The sequence below is a fragment of the Neovison vison genome, chromosome 1 (assembly GCF_020171115.1).
Source record: "Neovison vison isolate M4711 chromosome 1, ASM_NN_V1, whole genome shotgun sequence".
Classification (NCBI taxonomy): Eukaryota; Metazoa; Chordata; class Mammalia; order Carnivora; family Mustelidae; genus Neogale; species Neogale vison.
The window spans coordinates 99,007,778-99,023,947 of NC_058091.1; the positions used below are offsets into that span (position 1 = coordinate 99,007,778).

Consider the following 16,170-nt stretch of genomic DNA (forward strand, 5'->3'; position numbering starts at 1 on the left):
AGGCGCCCCACGGGCTGCATACTTAAAAATGAGTGTTTGGGGCACCTGGGCCACTCAGTCAGTTAAGCGTCCAGACTCTTGGTTTTGGGATCGAACCTCGTGTCGGGCTCTGCGCTCAACTCAGAGTCTGGTGGAGATTCTCTCCCTCTGCCCCTCTGGCTTGTGCTTGCACTCTCTCTCTCTCACTCAAATAAATAAAAAGAGCTTAATAAAAATGAATGTTTCTTTCTTTCCATACGTTAAGTGTTGTTTAGTTTTGGGGTTTTCTAGAGAAAGACACTTGAAAATATTCAAGGAGATGAAAGTTAGTTTTAGTGTCAGCAAATGCAATATGGATTACGTATACATACATAATTAGATATAAATATACACATATCAGAGTTTAATTTATTTTAAAATCTCTTGGTGATAAAATGATCTTTTGAAGGAAAAGGTGCTCTATAAAAGTAGCTTTTGATCTGTTCTATACTGAAAAAAAATTTGTGTCTTGACATCCGAAACCGTTATTACTGAGTCATACTGAGGCTGTGATTCAAAAAGTCCGGGAGTAGTGAAGCTGCCTGCGTCCGAGAATGAGACCGTCCAATGGCCAAGGAGGGTCACTGGAGGGACGATGTTTTCTTTGCAGTGTTGCCGATGGAGGTCCTGATGTACATCTTCCGATGGGTGGTGTCGAGCGACTTGGACCTCAGGTCATTAGAGCAGCTGTCGCAGGTGTGCAGAGGATTCTATATCTGTGCCAGGTACTTCATCTTTATAAAACAGCTCAGGCAGGGGTGAAGAAAGAATTACGGTCTTTTGCCAGTTTCGATAAAGAAACTTGGTAGATATTCAGTAAAAACTTAGAATGGATGGTTTTGCCTAAGCTGTATTTATGTGATCTCCTCAAACTACCTAGCCCTTAAAGGCCAGAGTACACTGGATTTCCAGGGTGCAGATGTAGTCACACGTATTACTTCCATAGAGCAGTTTGGGTGCTATCCTAGCTGATTTGGAAAAAGAATTGTGCTAGGAAAATAAACTTGAGTCATCTTCACAGTAACTCTATAAATACCATTACGTGGTAATGACTTAACTTTAGATTGCACTAGCATTTTCTTTTGGCCCATCAGAAGTTATCCTATACTTTTTAAAGTACTGCTTTGTGAAGAATAATCATAGTTTAGTATAAAATGATTTGAGACTGGTAATCTTTCATGGATATTTTACATAAAAATATATCCTTTGTGGGCACTTGGTTGGCTCGGTTGGTTAACTGTCTGCCTTTGGCTCGGGTCACGATCCTGAGGTCCTGGGATCTAGCCCTGTGTCAGGCTTCCTGCTCAGCAAGGGGACCTGCTTCTCCCTTTCCCTCTGCTGCTGTGCTCGCTCTCTCTCGTTTACTCTGTCTCTCAAATAAAATCTTAAAAAAAAAAACAAAAAAAAACTCAGTTTTCTACACTAATCCCATAACAAAGTCTTGTTGGTGCTACCTTAAAAATAGATCTTTATTTTGACATTTCCCCCTTGTCCAGGGACCATTCTTATTCTGCCCATTACAGCCTGTCTGGGTTATTATGGCAGTGGCCTGCTTCCCCTCTTACACCCCTAGAGCACCCAGAGAGCAGACCAGAGTTAGAAAGCCTAAATCATACTCAGAGCTCTTCAGTGGCATCCATGTCACTAAATAGCCTATAAGCCCCTCACTGCCCCTCCAGTCATGCAGCCTGTGAACCTGGCTTAGTTAGCTGCAACCATGTGGTCCTCATCGAACGCACCAGACACCCTCCCACCTAGAGCCTTGCACTTTCTATGGCTTCTGCCCAGGTACTTTCCCTGTCATTGTGCCTGAAGTAGTCTCTCCTCCCCCACCTTAGCTGTCCTTGCCTGTTTACCCTGCTTCATTTGTTTCTGCACTGAGCACACTATCTGAAACTTTTCTTAGTATGGTTTGCTTTCCCACCAGGAAAAGAGCAGGGCCTTTGCCTTGTCTGTCTCCAGAGCCCTGGTCAGTGCCTTGCAGGTGCTCATCAGATTCTTGCAGAAGTATTTCTGCGGTTAGGGACTTAGCCTTTTTTATAAGTTGATGTTATGCTTTTATTACCTAGAGACCCTGAGATATGGCGTTTGGCCTGCTTGAAAGTTTGGGGCAGAAGCTGTATTAAGCTTGTTCCGTACACATCCTGGAGGGAGATGTTTTTAGAAAGGCCCCGTGTTCGGTTTGATGGTAAGTTGAACTCTTCAGAACTTAGGAGAAATAGTGGTCTAGCATGTTGATTTTGATAAGTACACAGTCTTAACTTTCTGTAACAGATCTAAGTACTTTAATCATACTTAAAGGAAACCACAATAAAAATAAAGCTGGAAACATGTTAGTTGATTTTAACTGTAAAAAAAAAAAAAACTGAACTAAAAAAAACTCAAAACTTTGTTTTTATAGGAGTGTATATCAGTAAAACGACATATATTCGTCAAGGGGAACAGTCTCTTGATGGTTTCTATAGAGCCTGGCACCAAGTGGAATATTACAGGTACAACTGTAGTAAACTGAGTGAGTGAAAAATTCTCTCTCTCCAAGTATTAGTTCAAAGTATTAGTTCATTAGTTACTGGGCAGCTGTTGTTTGTGGCCTTCACATTTATCCACAAAATGACCCTCAGTATTTTTCTCCAGTTTTGTAACAGGAACTGAACTCAAAGAACCAAGAGGTTAATACAAATTATTTAATTCCTCCTAGCTTCTAAATTGAAGAATCCCTTTACATTTTAGAGCTCTTCATTGTTTTTTGCTTTTGGTGGGATTCATTTGCCTTTTCACTTAGCTGGTGCTCTTTCAGCCATACTGTCCAGCAGACGTTACTGGCCTGATAAGTTACTGAGAAATAAGGAGACATGTGAACTACTGTGTATGATCATTAGGTCATACTCTTGACTTTAATTATTAATTAGTGCTTTAGGGAAAAAAAAAAACAGTTTTAACGGAGGTATGTTTATTTTTAATTCAGGAATAAAACTGAAAGTTTGACAGTTCCCTCTAAGAAAAATAACAGACTGTTTCACTTCTTTTTCTCTGGCCTCATGGGTTGCCAGTCATGTTTGTTTTAATGTTGTTTTGCCGGTTTTTTGGCCCATGGTATTTCTGATTTGATTTCACAGCAGTGAACAGGTTTAGGTGCCAGGAAACAAGGACATATTTTATACTGTGTGTGTGTGTGTGGTGTTTTTTTGGTGTTCTGTTTCTTTTTACACAGGTACATAAGATTCTTCCCTGATGGCCTTGTGATGGTGTTGACAACCCCCGAGGAGCCCCAGTCTATTGTTCCTCGCTTAAGAACTAGGAATACTAGGTAGTATTTTTCTGTAGTTGTCTGTCCAGTCCACATTTTCTGTGGTTACTTGCAGGTTAATGTAATCCAGTGCTTCCTTAACTTAGTACTGGCTGATGAAAACAGCACTCTGCAGAGGCCCTCAGGAAAAACACTGGTGCCTGGGGCTCTCTGCCTAGGGAGTGTGCTTCAGTAGGTCTTAGAACCCTTGCAAACTAGGTTTACTCACATCCTAGCTGATACTTCTCGGGCAAGTTGAGTAACCGCTATTAGAACACATTACTTCCTAAATTATTTAAATACATGTAACAACTGATTAATAGACTTGGACTTAAATTGTACTTTTTAATTTTTAGAACTGATGCAATTCTGTTGGGTCATTATCGCTTATCACAAGATACAGACAATCAGACCAAAGTATTTGCTGTGATAACCAAGAAAAAAGAAGAGGTGAGTATGTGATTGGAATTAAAGGTTCTCTGTTTATTTCAGTACTCTACTTACTCAAGCCCTCTTGATTAGAAAGTATAAGAAAATACTGTTTCATAATGTACTGTTACACAAAATGTATGTTGACTTAAAACATCTCTCTGAAGAGAGCTGGAGGGTTTTCTGAAATGTGTGTGGGGGGGTGTTTAATTGGATCAGCTTGTTTATCTCTAAGTGATTTCTTTTTCTGGTCTAGGTTTTTTACATTAGAAAATGTAAAGCCAAAATGTGCTACGAAATAACTAGTAAAATTATACCTGAATATGTTTTTTAGCGATCCCTATTTTGAATCATAAGGGATTTCCTTTCTAAGCTAGTTTATATAGATAATTTTTTCTCAAGGATGTTCTTACAGACAATTTCAATTTCTACTGGAAATAAGCTAAAGTGAGATAATTTCCTTCTTCCTGTTCTTACAAAAGGAAAAAAAAATGCCAAGCAAATTATTACATTCCAGAATATTTATTTTTTTTATTTATATTTTTTTAAAGATTTTATTTGTTTATATGACAGACACAGATCACAAGTAGGCAGAGAGGCAGGCAGAGAGAGAAGGAGAAGCAGGCTTCCCGCTGAGCAGAGAGCCTGATACGGGGCTCGATCCCAGGACCCTGGGATCATGACCTGAGCCGAAGGCAGAGGCTTTAACCCACTGAGCCACCCAGGCGCCCCTCCAGAATATTTTAACACATTGAGGGCCCAGTTTTTTTTTCACAACTTTTCTTGTGTTTTTCAGTCCTGGTTTTAAAAATGGGTATGAAAGGAGTCAGTTGTGATGTAGTTGGAATAAATACTTGCCCAATGCTTTTTTTTTTTTTTTTTTTTTTTTTAAGATTTGATTTATTTATTTGACAGAGATCACAAGTAGGCAGAGAGGAAGGCAGAGAGAGAGAGGGGGAAGCAGGTTCCCTTCTGAGCAGAGAGCCCAATGCAGGGTTCGATTCCAGGACCCTGAGATCATGACCTGAGCTGAATGAAGGCAGAGGCTTAACCCACTGAGCCACCCAGCCGCCCCTTGCCTAATAATTTTATAATTAATATGGTTTTCAGATGTTTTCCTTGTATCAGATCCTCCTCTCTTCCCTGGCATCATGTGTTAGTTAGGGCAGGGTTTCATTGGAGTCCCTTCACCTTGTGGCCGCTGGTGGCTGGCTTCTCTGCCTGCCTCAGGTAGGCTCTGGGGATCTGGGGCAGCTGTCTAAGGGGCAGAGGTAGCTGCTGTGGCTGTGGCTTTGGCCATGAGTTTCCTGAGGGCAGAACTGGGGAGTTGTGAGGCTCTTGTTTAGGTCTTACCTTATAAAAGGGTATAGGAACTCCTATGCTGAGTACCAGTTATCTCTTCAGAATATGGTAACAGTGAAACCATGGATAGTGTTGGCATTCTTGTGTTGTTAGCACCAATATTTGCAAAAGCGTGATTCTAATGAACCTTGTCCACATCTGTTTCTTCATTGACTCTTTTACTGTTATTGCAAAAGGTAAGTTTCTGCTCCATGCCGTTTCTGCATCTTTCACCAATTTATCACTTTGCCTCTTTAAAAATTTCCATATTTTCAGTAGAAGGAAATACTAGGCTTACATGGAAAAGAGAAGTTTTCATTTCCAACTCTGCAACTGCTGTGTAATTTTGGTTAACTTGTTTGACCTCCTGGGGTCTTCATTCTTTTTTTTTTTTTTTTTTAATTTAAAAAAAAATTTTTTTAAGATTCTATTTATTTATTTGACAGAGGGAGATCACAAGTAGGCAGAGAGGCAGGCAGAGAGAGAGAGAGGAGGAAGCAGTTTCCCCGCTGAGCAGAGAGCCCGATGCGGGACTCGATTGGGGTCTTCATTCTTTTAGCCATTAAACAGCAGTGTACAGTCATACTTAACACTTGGGGTGGTTGTGTTGAGTAACTGAGCCGATGAAGGAGAGAAAACCTTGTTTTTAGAGTGCTTACCATTTTTCAGGGCACTCATCCACCTTCTCATTTGATACCCAAGACCCCTCCTCCCCCCACTGTGTGCAGAGAAGATGTTACTTTTACTTTACCTTTGCATGATAGATGCCTGTCATAGTTTTATGTATCACTGAGGGGGGTTTATGATAGCTCACACACTTTTTCTTTTATAGAAACCACTTGACTACAAATACAGATATTTCCGTCGCGTCCCCGTACAAGAAGCAGATCAGAGTTTTCATGTGGGGCTCCAGCTGTGTTCCAGTGGCCACCAGAGGTTCAACAAACTCATCTGGATCCATCATTCTTGTCACGTCACGTACAGGTAGGTGAATGTAGTACAGATGCCAAAGCTGCACAATAAATGTGTACTTCATATCAGGCTCAGCAAACTCTCTGATTTGAAAGCCCTCAGGGTTAACGTTCTGTTATGAAACCATTTTATGTTCCGTGACGTTACATTAGAGTATTACAGGGCCCTTGTAGACGCCTCCAGAGTTTGCTGTGCTCTAGGTAGAGAGCTGTCAGTGTGATAGTGGCACCACAGAGACGTCCCTGGCCAATGACTGTCTTTTCTAGAGGAGTCTGTCAGGCACGCAGAAGAGTGGAGCAGGAGGTGGTGCTCTCCCCAGTGGCCATGGAATAGGCATGGGAACAGGTGCCACCACTTTGGAATTAGAATGGTACTGTCACCTTTACGCTGTCCATGTGTTATCCTCATTGACTTACTCAAGGCACTTTTAAAACCTCAAATCTTTTTTCTTCTCCAGTGCTTCACTCTTACCATTTTTTTTAAAACTTTTATTTCCAGTTGGTTTACCCTCTGGGATTATACACTGATTTTAATAAAATTGTAGCAAGGAGAGTATGTCTTCTAAAAGGATGTCACGTATTCCAAAGCCAAATCTATTAGGTGTTTCCTATTTCAAGCTTTTTGTGTTCAGATTGACCTGTAAGGAGTAATTAAGGAACACAACAATGTGTGTGAGAAAGTATAGAAGTAAGTGAACCATCAATTTGTGTGGATAGTGAGGTTTGCTGTTGTCAGGTTTGAAAGAATATTGGTGTGTGATTGATGGCTCTTGCTTCCAAAATGGAATCCAGAATTCTTGGAGACAAATTTTGAGGTCACCTTCTATTAACCTACTTCACAACCTTAGCCACAGGGTTGAAAACTTTCTGTGGCTTATTTCCATGCTTTCCCCACTCGTATGAAAGGTCCTGAGAACTGAGAAAGCATTTTTTTTTTTTATTCTTACCTAGCAGTCATATATCTCCTTTTTGTTCCTCTCAGTAAACCATGCAGTGGAATGTTCTGTTTTCTTTTCATAGAAAGAAATCAAACCCAGCAGAGTACCAAATAAATAGAAAGCATCATGTTTTAGGAGAAAGAAGGACATTTTTATAGGTGTCATTTGTAACTGCTAATGCTCACATTGACTTCCTTACTCTATGTATAAAGTTACTTGAATTTTCTTCCTTTTTATTTATCTCTTTGGGGGACAAAAATGAAAGGCTGTAGTAGTATTACTTACTATCTGCTTCCTCTACCTCTCCCACTGGGATGATGCTGTTGATCATGCAAATATTAAGTCACTAAATTCTATTTTAGGATTATAATTCTTCTTAAACTACATTTTAACAAGATTCTTAAAATGTCTGTAGCGTTTTACTTATTAGTATTCCTAAGGAATCTTTTTAAAGGATGTAATCAAAAATATCACATTTTTTTTTTTTTAAAGATTTTATTTATTTATTTGACAGAGACAGATCACAAATAGGCAGAGAGGCAGGCAGAGAGAGAGAGGAGGAAGCAGGCTCCCTGCCGAGCAGAGAGCCCGATGCGGGACTCGATCCCAGGACCCTGAGATCATGACCTGAGCCGAAGGCAGCGGCTTAACCCACTGAGCCACCCAGGCGCCCAAAATATCACATTTTTTAAAAAAGATTTTATTTGAGAGAGGGGTGGAGAGCAGAGGTGGGCAGAGGGAGAGGGACAAGCAGAATCCCCTCTGAGCAGCTTAATTACCAAACAATGAAAACAACATAAATCTCCAACAGAAGGGGAATTACTGGGATACCTTGGTGGCAGAGTTGGTTAAGCGTCTGCCTACAGCTCAGGTCATGATCCTGGGATTGAGCCCCGCATCAGGCTCCTCATTCAGCGGGGAGTCTGCTTCTCTCTCTCTCCCTCTGCCCCTCCTCCTGCTTGTGCTCAGTCTCTTCAAATAAAATCTTTTTTAAAAAGGAGGGAATTATTAGGGAAATTGTGGTACAGGCAGACAGTGAAAATTTATTTAATTGTTATTAAATAAATTATTATTATTAAATTATTATTAAATACCTCTCAAGAGTAATAATGTAGGAAAATGCATATGTCAGAATGCTAAATGAAAAGCAGGATTACTGATAGTAATATGTTACTGATAGTAATTACTGATAGTAAACACAGATACCCACCTCCTGGCTCAGCGAAGAGATAATCAAGAACAACTTTGGCTAGAGAGTCCAAGGGTCTTTGTGGTGCGCAGCAGATTTTGCAGTAATTTTGAAAATTGGTCAGACCCTCATTTATATGTATCCCTAACTAAGGAAATTGGGACCTCTGAAAAGGAGTGAATATGAATCGTAAATGTTTCCTTTTTAATTCAACAACATAAATTTAGGAGATTCTACCAATGATGATCTGTTAATTTTGCTTGTGAAAAGTTAGAAGCACAGTTAGATTATCTCCTAGCCTGAAATAAAAGATTGTTTTAAATTCCAGAGGTTATACTCCTCCCACGCAGTGACCTGGAAGATACAGATGAGGGTGTTTTCTTTCCAGGCCAATGCCAGAGTGAAGGAGAGGGAAAGAGAAAGGGCTTACATTTAGTTAGCGTATGAAGTCCATTTGTCATCCGGGGTGGAAGAAGATTGCCTCGAAGTTCGCTACTTCTGCTTGTCCCTTTGATGTGTGGAGGTCTCTAGCATCTGTACAGGACCAGGTGTCGACTGGAGCCTTTTCTGTGTGATGTGTACCCAGGGCTTCAGTGTCAGTGGTCAGGAGCACCTGGAAAGGTCCTTTTCCAGTGGGGCTGGAGGGTGGTTTTCCCCTGGCAGTGTTTATACAGTCACCAAACTCTAGGCTGTGATCAACAGGTTTCTTTGAATTGGGATCCAGGAAAGCTTCTTGAATCTGTGGATGACAGGCTTGAGCATAAGACATTAGAGACTTAGAGTAGCTGGTCACACGAGCATGAGACGCCAAGGGATCAGAAGGTTGTGTATTGATAGAATTCCAAGAAACTTGTAAGGTTTTCATTGAGGCTCATGTGATTTGGAAATATGACCCCAAGTGGGAAACACAGTTTTAAGTCTTACAGTAGGGGAAATCTCAACCCATCTAGAAGACATACATAAAAGAATAAGAAGCTAGGAGAGCCTGGGTGGCTCAGTCGGTTAAGCCACCACTTTCAGGTCAGCTCACGATCCCAAGGTGCTGGGATTGAGTTCCGCATCGGGCTCCTTGTTTAGTGGGGAGCCTGCTTCTCTTTCTGCCTCTGCCTGCTTGTGCACTCTCTCTTCTCTCTGACAAATAAATAAATAAAATCTTTAAAAAAAAAAAAAAAGAAGAAGAAGAAGAACCTATTGATCACCCATCCATACTAAGTGGCAGTTGAATGAGGTTCAGCTGCAAGCGTTCAAAGGATCCAGAGGGCAGATGTTGGAGGCCTCTGGGAACAAAATTAGGTTATGGGGGGGGTGGGCATGGTGAATGGTGGTGACCAAACAGGTCAGACATTAATGGTGGAGTGTTTTTGTATTTTCATAAAAGTCTATCAATGTCTGCTTATAATTTGAGTCTTTGTCAGTGTGCTGTGATGGGTGAAGGAATACACAAATTAAAATGTAGGATTTGTCAGGGAGCCAGGAAGAACCGGGCCATCCTGGGTTTCCGTGTGTGTTTAATTTGCAGTCAGTGCTCACTCATTTCACTGTCCTTGGTTTAGAAGCAGGCTGTTGGCAAGTCTGCTGATGGGGGGCCATGTTTGTGGACGCAGGGTGGATTTAGCCACTTGTGCCACAGAGAAGGCTTAGTATTCACTTAACAGTGAATAAGCCTCATTAGTTTAACAGGTCCTTTGAAAGTTTGTCAGAATTTTTTAAAAAGGTTTTAAAGCACTTGCCTTAAAAGTAGGATTATAGATTGTTATGAAACTGTAGTCTTACCAAAAGCAGACCAAAGTTCAAGAAAACTTTAACAGAGAAAACAAAATTCTAATTTTGTACCATCTTTCTTTGTATTGAAACTCATTTTTTAAAAATATATTTTAATCTTACCCTGTCTGACCACACGTTAAATTCCTTTTTAAAGATTTGTTTCCACAAACCTTTTACAACCTCTTTTCTACATCCCGATTTTGTCTTTTTTTTTTTTTTTTAACAACCAGCTTTATTTTAGGACAAACTTATTTTCTTTATCCTTAGTGAAAAAGTATATCCCTTTTTCTCATACTTTATTTTATGAAAAACATATCCTGCTTTCCTGGCATACAAAGATATTAGAATTCTCAACCTTTAAAAACCTGAATTTCTAGGGGCGCCTGGGTGGCTCAGTGGGTTAAAGCCTCTGCCTTCGGCTCAGGTCATGATCCAAGGGTCCTGGGTTTCTGCTCAGCAGGGAGCCTGCTTCCCTTCTTCTCTCTCTGCCTGCCTCTCTGCCTATTTGTAATCTCTGTCTGTCAAATAAATAAAATCCTTTAAAAAAAAAAAAAACAACCCTTAATTTCTAATGAAAGCTACGAAATGAGCAATTTTGAACTGTTAAACTAGCGTTTTTTAAAATCGCTTCTCAGCCTTTTGGCTAAGATCAAGTGTAAAAATTCACTTACTTAGGAATACATTTTAAAATTTCTTGAAGCATGCGCTGTTTTATATGTTTCAGTGTAGCATTAGCATTTTTAAATCTTTTAGTTTCTCTGTAGTATGAAGCCAGAAGTAGATAAACCTATGTTTATTAATGTTTTAGTACTTTATCTTATTTGGAAATGATTTAGATATTTAATGCATTTAATTTAATTCATCATTTAACCTAACTCAGTTTAAGGTTTTAGGCTATTAAAAAAAGTTTGGGAAAACTAAGTAGACATATATTGCCAAAAAATCTCATTTATAAACTTTGTCTTGCTTAGCTTTATTTGTCCCGAATTATGTTTGGATTACTACAAACACTTTGTCTAAAGCGTTAGACAAAGTCAGCCATTCTCCTAAGCTATTATGTTTTGTGTGTATTCATCTTAGAGAATGTGAATTTATATGGCTAGTAAACTCAGGTAGAATAAGTTTAATATTTAATGTTGATAACTAAAACCATGTCTTTTAATTAAACCATCAGCCATAATCTAGCTTTTATATCATATGTTTTCCTGGATCACATGCACTTAGCCATCTGGGTTAGTCTCTGACTTTATGATTTTCAGAATGCCCATCCAATACAGGCACTTGCCTTCAAACCCGCTAAATAGAGCTTTTACAAATTCATTTTAGCAATACCCTAAGTGGAAAGTACGACATAACTAACACACATGTATAAACACATGTGAACAGGTTGGATCAGAGACCTTATTGCTGGTTTTGAAAATCCTGCCCTAAAATAAATGCAGGATTTATCAAAGTCGATGTGAGTTTGTTTTCCTGGTAGGTTGAATGTGTTGAGGTTACCTGGCCACGTGGGTAAAGATTTTCTTTATATACATCAAGTTCCAAATGACTTTGCCCATTTTGTTTTTTCTTGATAAGAATCATCTCCTTAAGTTTTGTATTTTAAAGAGATGGACTAAGGAATTCTTGGAGAAGACCAAGTAGAACATTGAACATTTTAGATTTAAAAAGCACAGGAAAAAATGCAAGCTCCTTCTACAAGAAATTTGGTTTCCAAAGGCCAGTAATGTACAAGCTGTCTGAGATGAGCAGGGGACATTTTGGGATTGGTAAAGGAATAGGGGAATTTTCGGTTGCCTGGAGGGCTGCGTTGCTGGTTTGTAAAGACGTGTTAACACAAGGACGACTGCTTTCAATTCAGTGCAGAGAACCGGTTTGTCGAACTTACATGGCATCAGAGCTTGCTGCAGTTGTCCAACTGTAGTATCCTCAGTTTGCTTTTTTCCCCTCTGGGTACATTGTTGTAACTTTACATATTTTTGGCAGTATTGAATAGATTCTGTTGGGTAAAAAAGATGGATCAGCAAGGAGGGTACAGAGGATATCAACTTTCCTAGAAAATCTAAAATCTAGAATCACTCACAATGATGGCCAAAAGACAGAACCAACAACCTGCCTGTCCCAAGCAGGCAGAAAGACAAGCCCAGCTGTGCAAAACCAGATAAACAGGAAAGACAGTAGCTGTGCCTGGGAGAGAAGGGATCACTAACCAGTGGGCCTGGATTTAGAAGGGAAGGACAGTGTGATTTTATTTTACGTTTGACTTGGCAGGCAGAGATTTGGAACAGCAGACTCTGGTAAGAATTTTCACCTTTTGCTGGCTTCTGCCAGTTTGTCCAGGATCCCCTTGGCACGATCTGTTATCTGCTGGTCTCCCCTTGACTGTCTAAGGAATGATGTAGCAGTTTATCAGAAAATCCCTCAGCTTTGTCAGCTCTGGCAGGGGCTCATATGAGGGCCCTGTTTAGAAGGCAGATAACAGGATGTCTGTAAGGCCCTTAACTTGGCAGAATTTTGTTGATGTTTATGAAGTCTTTTAAAATTCAGATGAGAGCGAGTACTCAGTCTTACAGTCTTGTTATAGGTACCTACGTTTTTCTCTCTTTAATTTTTAACTTTTTTGCAATAAAACCTTTCAGTGAAACTGTTTTTGGAATTTTGAAACCTTTTGGAGGTGTCTGCATGCCACATGAAATGGGCATCCCATGCTGTTCAATTGAGAACCTATGCTTTCAGGTCTCGTTCTTAAATGATCTTACCTAATTGGAACCTTACACGTAACAGGCATTGTAATTCTAGGTCATGATCTTCTGAGGGCTCCAGCAGGACGCTAGTCACAGAGTCAACCCACATCAGTCTATTTTGGGACCTGGTGGTTACCAAGCCGAGTTCCTCAGGACACAAAACAAGCTTAGGAAGATTTTGTCATTTTTGCTAGATACCTGAAACTTCTGGGACTGTAGTTCTTAGACATGAAATAAGCAGGTGTGCCAGAAGGTGGCATACTTGACCCTTCAGAATTTAGGGACCCTCTGAGCTAAACGAACACCTGAAAGGGATGTGCTGTGGGGCTGGGGGTGGTACGTGTTTCGCAGGGTACCTCGTGCCTGGGAAGTTTCTGGAGATCGGTAGCTGACCTAGTGCCAGGTTAACCTGTTTCACGATCAACTTACCCCATCCCAGCAGTCTTCTTGAGGTTTTGAGCACTTGTAACAGGCCTTAAATGCTTGACCCATCCCCACCAATTCTTGCGGCTTTTTGGCCTCCAAGATCCCCACTAGCGATAGGCTGTACAAGCCATCCTGCCTTGTAAAGGGACACCACGTAGCTGGGGAGCCTGAGTCAGCAGTGATGACAAAGAACCCATAACTGAGAGGAACTTACCCATGGCCCTCCGAATGGTGAGAAAGAGTGAACTCCAGGGGCGCCTGGGTGGCTCAGTGGGTTAAGCCGCTGCCTGCGGCTCAGGTCATGATCTCGGGGTCCTGGGATCGAGTCCCGCGTCGGGCTCTCTGCTCGGCAGGGAGCCTGCTTCCTCCTCTCTCTCTCTGCCTGCCTCTCTGCCTACTTGTAGTCTCTCTCTGTCAAATAAATAAATAAAAATCTTTATTAAAAAAAAAAGAGTGAACTCCAAAGGTTCACAGGTACCACGCCTATGTTTTCTCATACCCAGGCGCTGCCGCAAGTTCACTTTGGATCCTGTTGCTGCCACCAAATCTGTTAAATGACAAAAATTCAACCAAGTAAATTTTAATTGTCTTATTGGCTTTATTAAACAAGTCCTGAATTGGGCAGCATTCCATCTAAAGGGTACAGAGGGGAGCTCAGAGGAGTTGCACAAACTTGGAAGGTTTTTATAAAAGGAGGGTAGGGGCAGGAAGGATTGTTCCAGGCAGTGCTGCTTTCCCTCAGAGGGAGAAGCAGGGAGTCGTCCCATGCAGGCTACCTCATCTTCCTTCGCGGGGTGGAGAGGGCCCATGTCGCAGACACATGGGCGCCCATCAGAAGATTCCCGACTGATTTGAGACTGCATTTAGATTAGGTATTGGGCCCTGGTTTGGGAACTGGGTCTAAGTGACACAGTTTTAGGCCTGCAGTTTTCTCTTATCATGCTGCTATCATTTTTAGTTTACTGAGATGAAATAAAAATAAAAAAGACTAAAGCGTCAGATAAGTTCTCCCCTGTAAATATGTAAGGATTTTAACTAAGTTGAAATTTCCTTGTAACTGGTAATTTTGTGCTTTCTTTCCAGATCAACTGGTGAGACTGCAGTTACTGCTTTTGAGATTGACAAGATGTACACCCCCTTGTTCTTCGCCAGAGTGAGGAGCTACACTGCTTTTTCCGAGAGGCCTCTGTAGGGCCTCACATCCAGTCCTCTGTCCCTGTTGCATGAATGAAAGTATATAGAGCAAAAGAGCACCTAAGTTATAAATGTACATACATATATATATATATGGAATTTGGAACTTATTTTACATTGTTAGAGTTCTTTTAAGAAGAGTATAAATTGATTATTTTTTTTATTTAAAAGGGATAGTTGATACTTGGGGTATTTTGTTTCGAAATTAAGAAGTTGAGATTACAGGTTGTTCAGGCACATTTATGTTGTGAAAAATCTTCAGATGAGCTTTAAATCATGTCCTTTTTCAAGAGGATTTCTGAGCAGAATTCTGTCCCACAAGTCTCCTTCCGCCTGACCGTCCTGGTATTAAATTGCTTCAGGGGAGGGCTCCCCTGGGTCAGCATTTCTCTCACGCATGACATAGTGTCTTTGCATTAAAGGCTCAAAATGTGAAAACTTGTTCTGAATTTGTTTGAGACTGTTTGACCAATAAAAATAATAAACATTTCTTTCAACAAAATGCCTTTGGATGGCCTTCCTTACACATCAGAGTCAAAAACAGCCCTGTGGTAGCCAGCAAAAGCTTAAGAACCTGCCTCTTTTCTGTCCATGGTCTCTGCAGCTGCAGACTGTAGATCTCCACACCCCAGCCGAGAGCCCTTCAACAAACTCAGCTGGGCATCTTTGTTCCTCAAAGAACACAGCAGTCATGTCAACCCAGTCCCCACTCTATCCAGATTTCAAACAGAGAGAGCGCCAGCCCCTGAGTGTGCCGTGCTGCCTCCCTAGTGACGATGCCACTGCTGTGTGGTCTCAGAGTTGGCGCCAGGCAGCCCTCTCCCAGAGTCAGCTCTCTTCTGGGTGATTCAAACACAGCTAGAGTCAAAGACGCACACACTTACAGAAATCAGCAGCTGCAGCCACAGCTGCTTTCAAGTTCATGTGGACATTTAAAGATGCCTCCTGGGGCACCTGGGTGGCTCAGTGGATTAAAGCCTCTGCTTTTGGCTCAGGTCATGATCCCAGGGTCCTGGGATCGAGCTCCGAATCGGGCTCTCTGCTCAGCAGGGAGCCTGCTTTCCTTCCTCTCTCTCTGCCTGCCTCTCTGCCTACTTGTGATCTTTGTCTGTCAAATAAATTAAAAATAAAAAAATAAAAGATGCCTCCTAAGTTCCTGCAATTCGATATGGGGAAGGTCTTTTAAAAAACTAATGCATGTTATGTTTAAGGTGAAAACCAAACATCCAGAGTATGTTTGAAAAGAAGAGACTCCTACTTCAGCTGGCTTTTTGTAGTCATCTGAGAAATGGTGTTTCCCTCAAGTTAGGCTTTTTGCTTTCCTCCCTGTTTTTAAGGTAAGGCAGCTCTTCATGTGACCAGCAGTTTTGATAATGCAAGTTAAAAGGACTTTTGATTAGGACCTTGTCAAATACAGCTAGAAAAGAATTTCCTACGGAGAGTGGGAATCGAAGATTTTCTTGTTTGGCCACCATGCCTGGATTAGTCAAGACCTGCTGCAGACAGCCAGTGGGTACCAAGTTCAAAGCTTTCCTTGTGCCCGCTAAAGCAACTCTTAAATCTTTAGCTTGAAGCTGAAAATAGTATTTTTTAAACTGTTTTCTATACAGATTTTTAAATTTTATTTTTAAATATTAATTTTAGAGTGCAGGGGAAAGGGTCAGAGGTCAGAGAGAGAGAGAGAAAATCAAGCTGACTCAGAGCTGAGTACAGACCTTGATGGGGGGAGGGGTCTCTATCTCATGACCCTGATCATGGCCTGAGCCGAAACCAAGTCAGACACTTAACTGACTGAACCATGCAGGTGCCTGCCCAACACATTCATTTTTTTTAAAAAAATATTTATTTATTTATTTGACAGATCACAAGT

The 16,170-nt window shown here is 41.0% G+C and overlaps 1 protein-coding gene and 1 long non-coding RNA gene across 2 annotated transcripts in view; one reads left to right on the top strand and one right to left on the bottom strand.

Moving 5' to 3' along the window:
- The window catches only part of FBXO9 (F-box protein 9), a 41,648-nt gene extending 26,846 nt beyond the window's left edge, over window positions 1-14,802 (top strand). The window contains exons 7-13 of the mRNA XM_044252913.1: window positions 629-743; window positions 2,088-2,206; window positions 2,420-2,510; window positions 3,230-3,325; window positions 3,661-3,754; window positions 5,907-6,058; window positions 14,190-14,802. Of these exons, the coding sequence (XP_044108848.1) occupies window positions 629-743; window positions 2,088-2,206; window positions 2,420-2,510; window positions 3,230-3,325; window positions 3,661-3,754; window positions 5,907-6,058; window positions 14,190-14,298 (776 nt within the window). The 3' untranslated portion in view covers window positions 14,299-14,802. The remainder of the gene's footprint in view (window positions 1-628; window positions 744-2,087; window positions 2,207-2,419; window positions 2,511-3,229; window positions 3,326-3,660; window positions 3,755-5,906; window positions 6,059-14,189) is intronic.
- Window positions 9,276-12,335, bottom strand: LOC122909172. Its single transcript, XR_006385094.1, has 3 exons — window positions 12,248-12,335; window positions 11,825-11,935; window positions 9,276-9,303 (listed from the first exon to the last, which is right to left on the bottom strand). It is a non-coding gene; the product is annotated as an uncharacterized LOC122909172 (long non-coding RNA).
- Window positions 14,803-16,170: the final 1,368 nt, after the last annotated feature.